Genomic DNA, 10,390 nt, shown 5'->3' with positions numbered 1-10,390 from the left:
AAAACGTATTTCCCTTATCTCTGACCTTCTAGTTTGCAGTACAGATACTTTAAAATTGAATTGTACCTACCTATTCATTAAATACTCCACATCAAGCTACATGTGAGTTTTGTGTGTAACACTCAGAAGTTGCTACTAAAAACTTATTTTAGCAAGCTACAACAGTCAAAGAACAGTGGTCTTGTGATGGTGTATATCAAATAGCTTAAGTGTGGTAGTGAATACAATCATTATTAAAGACAATTCTATTATTAGCAGCAACTCACTGGAGTTTCAGTGGTGTAAGGTTTGTATTAAAAGTCTAAAAATTCAAGTTCACACATCAGAGGATGTTGAGTCACATGTTAACCCAAAGAGTGTTGCTTCTTCAGGCTGTCTGAGCGCCTCACTCTCTCCTCTGGGGTTCTTCTGTACCAGCTCCTGAGAGGAAACAGCCACTGTAATGACTTTAAAGATATCGTTTAAAGCTGACATATTACAGTTTATTACAATTTGTTTTATAATAGCAAGATAAGGCACTTTGCTTGTAAGATAAGGGGCCACAATGTAAGGGTGGTCAAACAAGCAAAGGTATAAACTCACCCCTGGCGGTTCAGCTGGCCTGAGACAGGAGAATTTTGGCCTTGGCTTGGCTTCAGGACTCTGGGGAAGGATAAACAAATGTATGTTGAAATTTTCTGGGGACAATAAAAAGTAGAAAATATACAGCATAAATCATGAAACCAGACAATATAAATCACAAATCTAATAACAAAACTGTGTTTGGCACCTGCTGGTAGTGGGGCTCTTTGGCTTCTGCTGCATCTTCCTAGCCTGTGCTGGGGATTCGCCAACCCTGAGGGAGTAACAAATAGATACAGTAAGATAACACTGACTATCTACATGTTGAAAACATTAACATCTCACCAGTAAGGCTGTCTTCCTCTTTTCCTTACCTCTTTTTCCTGTCCAGAGACCTCTGTGTGGCAGCAGAGAGAACCACTCTCTCCTTGGGACACTTGGCTTTCTCCTGCAGGTTTGACCCAGTCAGTAAAGAATATAGTTTATGATGGGAGCACTGACATTGACAGCATAAGAAATAGCATGTTATAAAGCAGCCACAAAACAGTGTTTTTGTGTTTTTTTGGGGGTTTTTGTGACTTTGTACATTTGGTAATTAAGGTGCTAAATATAAATGCAGATGATTGATTATGATTTATTTGTGCCACCAATTATCAGCAGGTATACCAATTAAAATATGATATATTAATATTAACATATGTAGCTGTGCTGGCAGAAAAAAACATGAATGTTTTGAATTATTCCTTGGTAAGCATTACACAAATTGCCCTGCATGGTTGGCAAGCTACAATATAACCCCCCCCCACCAAAACATGCAACTTACGTTAGTGCTCATCAAGTGTGAGCACAAACTCAAACTAGTTTCCAAGTTCATATTAAGAAACAAAAATGTGGAAGAGTGGTCTGAACTTTCCTTTCAAAGAAGAGCAGCACCTTCTTGTCAATAAATGTGGCTATGTGATTGATTGCTGGCCTGTATTTTCAGGTTACCATGTCTCGTAGCTTCCTCTCTGCTCGGAGCTCCCTGTCCTGCTGCAGCAATGCTAAGCGGTCCCCCAAAGGCATTTCAAAGAAGATGTCATAGATGTCATAAAGGGCTGCGCGCAACTGAGAGACAAAATATGCAGATGTAAAACATAAAGAAAGACGGAGCTCTGCTGTCTATAAACAGTAATTACACATTCGTACCTGGGCTCTAACTCTCTCCTGTAGGGAGCGATCTTGTGCTGAGTAGGTGCCCCTCCTCTGTGGAGCTTCAGTCTGGAATGACCGGATGAACTCCTGTGTGTCCTAAGAACATGTATACACAGAGCGTACCCATACAGTCACTCACATTCATTACATAACTCTTATTACACTCACAGCAGTGTTTTCGACTGGGTGTACATGATTTTACTGTGTGTTTTGTGTGTGTGTGTGTGTGTAAGAGAGTAATCTCACCCCAATGGTCTGCCGCAGGTGTTTGACCTTCTCTGTTTTGAGCAGTCTGCGTGTGAGGAAGCCACGAATGATGGCGCCAATTCGACAGAACGCTCTCTGCTGCTCTGCTGTCAGAACCTGGAGAACAACAAAACAGGATGTAACAGGATGGTAATGTGAACAGGGGAATATAGAGAAGGTTTAAGAATACCATCTCTCCTATAAACTCACATAGTCACACACACCGCTGTCTACTTGGGCATATTCACCTGACTTAGCCTCGCTCGAGGTTTGCCAAGCACACGTGTCGTCCCCCACAGATAGACGGGAGTCTGGACAGAGGGAGAGGACACACTGGAACTTACAGGACTGGGAAAACCTGAAGGAAGAAACAAACTTTCGATTTAGTGATGGCGACAATTTATCTTGTTTGAATGTTTAATGAAGAGTCGCTCAGATATTCCTATGCTGTGCAGTAGTAAATAACTTAACGCTTACACACTCCAACACAGCAATAAGTGAGCATGGTGAAGTGTTACCTATACTGTGTCCAGGTGATCTATCCGATGGGGTGTGGGCAGGGCTAAGTCCTGGGCAGGAGGGGCTCACAACGAGACAGCTGTCACAAGTCCACCCACAAGCATCCCCGCTCAACGGCCGCACACAGCCCTGCTCGTTTAGTCTTCTCTCTGTCTCCTCGAGCTCCTGTTCACATGCAATACACACGCACACACGCTTTAGTAAGAAAAATATTAAATTCACACTTTAAAAAAAAGAAATGGACTACATTTTGTTGTTGCTTTTCTTGGCAATTTGTAAATAAATGAATTAAACATAAAAAAGAATAGATTGCGTGTTCTGACCAGACGGAGGCGCTGTTGCTCTTTCTCCTGCTCGGCCAGGAGCAGCGACATCTGCAAGGCATGCTCCTCCTCCAGACGCCTCTGCATGTCCTCCAGAGCCTGTGCTCGCCTCTGGGTCTCCTCTGATGATATGCGCCAAAAAAAAACACATATTTTTTGTGTTAGTCATTTTACGTCACTTTCCCTGCCTCTCACACAATATTTAACCTAAAGACATAAACAATGATCTCAATGGGTACGACACAATTTAAATAACACTGTAGATTTTAGTGAACACAGTGTGCACTACAGGAAGCGTTCAAGAGAGACTCACCTGTCTTGCTGCTCTGTGCCTCGGCTGTATTTCTGAGGACGGTTGGTGTGATCCTTCCGTCATTTATCCCCTGAGGGTCATCAGGCTCCAGCCTGAATATGAGCTGGGATGGTGAAGGATTATCAACCTCATACGACTGGTTTAAGGTGGCTGCAGGAGTGCGCCAGCTTGGAGCCATCCATGTGACCCCGGCCATGAAGCGAGGAACCCTTTCCTGGCTGCGGTCTATGTGTTCAGCTCCAGAGTGGTAGCTATGCAGCTGGCTGTCCAGGGTGTGGCAGCGCCGCCGAAATCCGGCAGCCAAATGTTCCTGGTGTCCCTTCAGGCTGGGCCTTGAGGCACTAACAGGGCTACAGGTCTCCTGGACTGGACTGGTACCACAGTGGCTGGATCGACGACTGCCACTGTTTCTAACACCTGCTCCACCTTCACTCCCCGCTGAGCCCCAGGGATCGGAGGACTTTGTGGCCCCTGAGAGAGCTTCTCCCCAGTCTGCCATTCCAGCACCTTCCCCTGACCTTCCTGGGCTTCGGGGGATAAGGTCTGCTGGGCCGATGGGAAACGAAATGTGAATGTTCCCTGTAGAAACTGGGCGAGGTCTGCGTCTCTGTGGACGGGGACTAATGCTGGACTCTGGACTGGGGAGACGAGCATACCGGTCAGGTAGAGCAGGTGAGAGGCGGCCAGACTGCTGAGGAGTGGGCTCATACAGAGTTTGATGCTGGATTTGGGTCTGAGGTGGGCCAATAGGGCTGTGGTGCAAACTGAATCCAAACTCAACGCCTGTGTCCCCCTTGGGACTGCAGCTCTTGTTCTCCTTGTCGGAGGGCGTCTCAGGCGGGGGAGTCCTGGTGACTGCGTGGACAACTTTAGATCCCTGCTGACTCTGCTCTCTCTTCACATACTCCCTTGATCTCTTAAGAAGACTGTCCAAACTCATGTCCTCCTCTTCCTCCTCGTCCTCCTCACTCTTCTCCTCCCTCTCCAGCATCACTTCCTCCGCTGCCTTGTAGCCATTGAGGGTGGGGGTCTCAGAGCATGCAGTAGCAGGCTGATCATCTGTCTGAAGCCCGAATCCAGGGTCTCTGGGAAGTCCAGGAGAGTCAGTGACCAGGGTGTAGCCACTGACTGTGGCAGGTTTAGTAACTGGCAGCTGTTCAACCTCTTCACTTGGTACTTTTTGTGTCTGTGCAGAGATAGGAAGAAATGATGACCAATCATCAAATAATTACTCAAATCAAATGTGACAGTGAAGAATTACCAGCAGAGGGTATCGTATGTCCAATGTCTCCAGAAAATTACATTAAAAGAAAAAAGAAATCTATGTTATTTCGTAACTAGAGCTGATTTGCAAGTGGACGACATTGCTTTGAATGTTGAGTTGACGAAAAAGCGCCAACATCAGGAAAAACAGCACAGGCTACCGGAGACAGTGTTGAGTCAGACAACCTGTATTCAAGTCTGCAAATGTCACAAGAGATTCTGGGACAGACTGTAATTCAGTTTTTGTGCTCTATCGTGGGACTAACACAGTCACATCTGTGGATATTTGAGAATTTTAGATGACACGTTTATGAAAAGATGCCGTGTGACTTTTATAAGCGTTTGGATGTGGCATATTATCTGTTAACTGCTATTTCATTTCTAAGATTAAACTATATCCCATTTATTTCATAAAACATCAGCCTGGACTACAGTGTGTTACTGACCTGAGCCTGGTCCAGTATGTCCTGAACCCGGGCCAAAAGGTTGTTCCTCTGCCGGTTCTGCCTGTCCACCTCCAGCTGGACCGCCCTCCGTTTGAGGTCACACATCTCGCTTCGCTGTTCTGCACTCAGCTGGAAAAAGAAACATTTTTTAACACTGATTCAAAATCGTGTTCCTCTCGGGCTACACTTTATCCAACTTTCTGCTTGAACGGACAACAAGAAAAGTCCAGAACCCGTTAAGACAAGGTTGCCAGTACACAAGATACACTTCATGAGGCCTGTTTGCGTCCCCTTTTTTCGAGTGGAAGAGAAATCCTCAACAACCTCAGCCTCTGCCTGGCCTCTTCATCATGTGGCTATTCCTGAGGACTCATTTTGTCAGCAGTCACTAGCAGACTAACATCAAACAGCCTTGCCAACTGCTGATCTAATTGGGACTAGTCAGCCCACGTGTTTCAGATATGCTATGTACTGTAGGGCTAAAAAAAAGACGTGTTTTTTCCTAAATATTACCTTTAAATGACTGTTAACTGTGTGCTTATGTATCTCTGTGCACATGTGTGTTTTTTTTGCCTGAAATATGTTTAAACATCCTTCTCATTGTTACTGTAACTGATAAGTGTACCCTATGTTTTCTGTAACTATGTAGAGATACAAACACACAGGCGCAGCGGGACGGCGAGAGTTACACAGACTCTCTAGGGATACCAGCCAAACATTTTGTCATTAAAAAGCAAACAAATCACTAGCTCTGGATATCAAGCCAACTGCAAACCCCTTAAAAAGAAATTCCTTTATTTGTCCCACAATGGGGAAATTCCGATGTTGCAGCAGCAAAGTGGATAGAGGAAAAAAACAGTATACAAACAGTTAAGAGTAGGAAAATAATAGATAAATAAATAAAGGAAAAACACTATGTACAAGAGAAGAGAAGAAAGTGAAGCAACTCCTACAACAGCAACAGCATAACACCAACAAAACATCATTAGCTTGCGGCTTCTGCGTTTAATTTTTGATTTTAAAAAAAACACTTTGATTCGTTCAGCTACACTTTGTGTCATCTCCTTAGGCTCATTCCTCATGTCCTTCTCTTCCTTACCAGAGGCGAAAGCACAGCTCTTCCATGGAAGCGGATGCCAGAGCGAGCCTTCAGGGACAACAGTGGCTCGCAGGTCGTCCTCTTGAATTTCCCTTCCTCCTGCAGTATGGCCAAACTCCGCAGACAAAACTCCTCGTAGCTTTCCATGTCTGGACACCCACACATCCACACTCCGGATGGGAGACAGACACCATGTAGCCTCGTCGCCCAGCTGTTAAATTAAAGGGAGAGTGTGGGATTAGAGGGACGTCCACGAGTCAGTGTGACATGACTGCACTGGGTGTGGATCACTAGAGGAAAAAAACATCTGGGACCATAAGTGGACGAGCAGGACACACAGCCTGCAACAAAAGAGGGTCTGTCTGCCCTTAGTGGTTTTATCACACTCATCACATTCCTGCCATTCCTTTCTGTCAGACCTTGCTGCTGACTGAGCTCCATTTCCGTGTCTCATGGATAGGGGATCGTGTGTCTGATCAATATTTGTTCCTGAAATATCTGTCAGTGTGAATGGATCATACAGAGCCTAACAGACAGGTAGTGTAACAGAGGGCGTTAGCCAAAGCGCACAGCTGTTGTATGGATGGGATTGCAAACAGCATTTCAGTGAAAACTGCTTTCACTCGTTTCCACGGTAGAGCTCCTCTTTTTAAAATCGCCATCCCTCGGTTAGGTTTCATCCAACCTGGGGTCCTCACGACGGTAACCTGGTGGTTTTCAGTCGCCTAATTAGCTACCCCACACGTACACTGATTCATTACAGTGACAGCACAGCATAGGTGGGAGAGGTTCTCTCATTTGTGTCCAGCTGTTACAGGGCGAGCTTCACACCGGCGGTTCTGAAGGTATAATCTACCAAATGCTCGATTTTCCGGCATCTTTTGGAGCCGTAAAGACGTTTTAAGTACAGATGTGCCCAGGCAGAATGACAGTTAATAATAACGTTACACCGCTGACTATCGGTCACTGCGCCTCTCTTACCTTCAAAATGGAGAAAAAGTGATATCTTCCTCTCCTTTCTCCGACGGCGAGAGGGAAACAACGAAGTGCGGCTATAAAAATGAACCTAATGCTTCTCCTCCTCTCAATCTCGGGTTGCCCATCACCACCGCCGTTCAGCTCTTCCGGGCTCCAACAGCGCCTCCTAGCAACAGCACGTGGGCCGCGTTCCAACACGGTGCTCGCGCCACTGCCCTCGTCGCCTTCTTCGGAGATTCCGTTCTAAACAACTTCATTCACGGACCGAGAGCATAGAGGATTCTAGAATGCTTTACAGAACGTTCTGCTCAACTGGTGCGACGAGTCATGGCGGGGAAGAGGTTATAAAAAAAAAACAGAGGAAGGGTGACACTGAGAAAAATGGAACGAGAGCTGTGTCTTTTACGTCTGAAATCACCTAATTTGAGACAGATACAAAATAGTTATCATCCCACTGTTCGTTACAGGGGTTTATCTACAGGGGGCCATAGGGCAAAACCAGCTGCTGGGCTGCTGTGTGGTTACCGGGTCAAACGCACGCTGATTTAGTAATGTTGTTACATGTATTCACATCATAAAATGAAAAATGTAGGACCACTCTATAGACAGAGGCCCAAAGACCAGGTAACACAGCAGCAAAGTTGATGCTTTAGCAGTGCACATTTCCAAAATTCCCGAACAATGTTGCACCTAATTACATTACCACAATAACTGCCACAAAACAAGCCTCAGGGCCAGCCGGGCTCTTGGTGGCCCCTAGGGATCTAGAGCCTTGGAGAAGTAGTGGTATTTCAGCTTTGGGATTATCATTATCTAAGCATTGTGCAGGTAACAGTACAGACCATATTGATCTATTTTCTAAAACAACTTTAATATCTATGATCATATTTTATCATTTGCAACTCCAGTACGAATGCACTATATGTAAATGTCTCTGTTTCAGTTAATAACACAGTGATTTCTTTTTGTTTTTACGGGCTGTCCGAGAGTTGTATACTGTGTATATATTCTTTTAAATTACTGCATATTGAATCCATATTTATTCTTTGTCATTTTGTTTTGCAGAGATGATCACAACGAAGGAATGTCACATGTCAGCTAACAATAGCTGTGATGACCAGAAGATTCCCCCGCTTTCCTGTTCAGCTCAGGTGGATGTACTGATCCTGGGACCGCCGGGGATGATGGAGCTGTCCAAGGTAAAAAGGTGGTATTTGCCATTCCAAACATCAATGTTATTTATAGTTTTTATGATCTTTTAGGAAAACAATACAGCTTTTATTGTGCTACTATGCTATTATTGTGACTCCTATTTAATTCTAAAATAAATTGTAGTGGGTCTGAAGCATTCTGTATTTTACATGACTGATGTGAGAGCCCCACCACACCAGGAATAATGTACAGTTCAGGGCAATGTTTTTCAATGATGTCTTTATTATATTGACATTCAAAAAATACAGTAGCATGACAGCAAGCCATCGCACATTCAGTAGGAAGCAAAATGGCATTGCTGTTTTCACAACTCGTCTTTTGATTTCACACCTGAATGTGTAGGTTGAGCAATTCGTACATTGTCCTTGTTGTCCCGGAGAAGAGCTTCAATGGCACTTTCTGTAAAGGTGTTTTTTTTGGAATCCTGTGGTAAAAGTTAAACAATGTTAGTTTCAAAAGATAAATTTAGTTTAATCAGATGGATATTAATGTGTCTGTTTCCCAATTATACCCATTGCCTACCTCAAAAGACTGGCGTTTCACCCCTACACATGCTGTGGACTGCTCATAGCACAGGACTATAACCAGATTCTTTGGTTCTTTATTTACCAAAGCTACATGGAACTGGTCATGATGAGACTCTGCATTGGTATTCAAAAACAAATCATTAATTAGAGTGTAACAAATATGCAAATCTATTGTCATTTTATCCTGATCTTACCAAACAAGTGCATGCAGGAGGATGTCATTTTGGCCTGAGAGACACGGTCATGTTTGTAGGACAGCAGCTTCACACACACACCCCCACTGATGAGGCTCTCAACTACTGTCTGTCTGCTCTCAGCCGGGGCTTCCTTCATGGCTTTCTCAATCTCTGGAGGGCAGTATGCATTATGCTTTTATTTACTTTCTATGTCTTAAAGAAAATATAAAGTCATAACAAACCATTCATTCAAAACAAGTGTCACATAGGTGACAGTTCAGTGCGGGTTGCTCCATGAGGCAAAGTTATCTACCATACCTTGTGCAGCTGTTAGACAACTCTCACAGTAGGAGTCTGTTAAGGAAGAAAACAGTCAGCAAGCTACAGCAACTATCCAACAGAAACCAAGACATGCCAAACTACAAATGCCATGATGCCTGAGGAAACCAAGTTAGCAGAGTTGTAGTGTTTAATAGTTTAATTTACTTACTTTTGTCCATGTCATCAGGCTGCACAGGAGGAAGGAGGCACAAACACATTACAAAAATAACAATGTTCATAGTCAGTCAGGCTGTGGACCAAACATGCACACCGTAAACAAGAGTTTTCTACACTCAAGAGAAGAGACGTAAAGGCACAGCAGTCAACTGCGCTCAAGCGAAAACATCTTCCCTTTCACATAATGAGGTCATGTGATCTCAAGGACAATGGGATCCCATCACTGTCATTCCACAAATGACAAGTGTCCAGTTTTTCAGGTTTTCTCTCACTAATTAAAGCTATCGCTCACAGACTCAGTGGCTGCTGAACCGGGCAACAACACACATACAACACAAGAGGTGTTAAGAGATACAGTTTTAATAATAGCATGGAAAAAAGAACAAGCATGACAAAGAAACACCATACAGCTATTTAATTGTTAGTATTTAGTTGCTGTTTTATCAATAGTAAGTATTCTTTTATCTGTCTATATGTTTGCTTTATTTAGATTTTGATAGTATTTTCTTTTGCTAATTATTTGTTTTGTTTAATTGTTACTATTATTATTTGTGTCTTTAGTTTTGCGTAATTAGTGTTTTGTTTTTAGGACCAGCATGCATCTGGGTAAGCTGATGTTTTATTTGACTTTTGACAGGCATGCAGCATCTGGGATTTCTTTGTTTGTTTGTTTGCTTGCTTGTTTAGGAGAAAATAGACCTTACGAAACACAAAAGTTTTGAATGGACAATGGACTGTTTTTTACCCGTGTACATCGTTTAACAAATGGCCACTACTACTACTAATAATAATAATAATACATTTTATTTATAGACACTTCACACAAGTAAAAACAAAAGGTAATAAAAACAACACACTAAAAAAAATATAGATATATGTCTACAACACTTAACATTGAATTGAACATTAAAAGCAGTTCTGAAGAGGTGGGTTTTAAACAGGGATTTAAAGGTGCATGGATCAGTACAGTCTCAGATTTGTTTGTTGAGAGAGTTCCAGAGGGAAGGGGGCAGCTATGGAGAAGGCTTTGTCGCC

The 10,390-nt window shown here is 43.4% G+C and overlaps 1 protein-coding gene across 2 annotated transcripts; it reads right to left on the bottom strand.

Moving 5' to 3' along the window:
• Nucleotides 1–7,243, bottom strand: LOC118322542 (centriolar coiled-coil protein of 110 kDa-like). Of its 2 annotated transcripts, none has more exons than XM_035654254.1 (14): nt 6,946–7,243; nt 5,965–6,175; nt 4,866–4,994; nt 3,157–4,342; nt 2,844–2,965; nt 2,520–2,685; nt 2,250–2,359; nt 2,002–2,118; nt 1,750–1,851; nt 1,552–1,668; nt 936–1,009; nt 770–835; nt 583–642; nt 1–420 (listed from the first exon to the last, which is right to left on the bottom strand). In XM_035654254.1, exons 2-14 carry the CDS (start codon nt 6,127–6,129, stop codon nt 345–347), a joined length of 2,490 nt encoding a protein of 829 aa, XP_035510147.1. In that variant the 5' UTR covers nt 6,130–6,175; nt 6,946–7,243; the 3' UTR covers nt 1–344. The 2 variants fall into 2 exon arrangements, with proteins under 2 accessions (XP_035510147.1, XP_035510148.1); XM_035654255.1 differs by having other exon boundaries at nt 1–417.
• Nucleotides 7,244–10,390: the final 3,147 nt, after the last annotated feature.

This window comes from Morone saxatilis, unplaced genomic scaffold (assembly GCF_004916995.1).
Source record: "Morone saxatilis isolate NCDOM2014 unplaced genomic scaffold, NCSU_SB_2.0 Contig14, whole genome shotgun sequence".
NCBI classification, from domain to species: Eukaryota; Metazoa; Chordata; class Actinopteri; family Moronidae; genus Morone; species Morone saxatilis.
Note: the sequence above shows the minus strand (reverse complement) of the source record. Positions and strands in the feature narration are given on the sequence as shown.

What these genes read in the sequence shown, in the direction of transcription:
- LOC118322542 (XM_035654254.1), bottom strand. Translation starts at nt 6,129, where the DNA reads ATGTGTGGGTGTCCAGACATGGAAAGCTACGAGGAGTTTTGTCTGCGG. An exon ending in TCTCTGGACAGGAAAAAGAG is followed by an intron (nt 836 to 935) that starts GTAAGGAAAAGA and finishes TTACTCCCTCAG; the next exon opens with GGTTGGCGAATCCCCAGCAC. An exon ending in GGCCAGCTGAACCGCCAGGG is followed by an intron (nt 421 to 582) that starts GTGAGTTTATAC and finishes GTTTCCTCTCAG; the next exon opens with GAGCTGGTACAGAAGAACCC.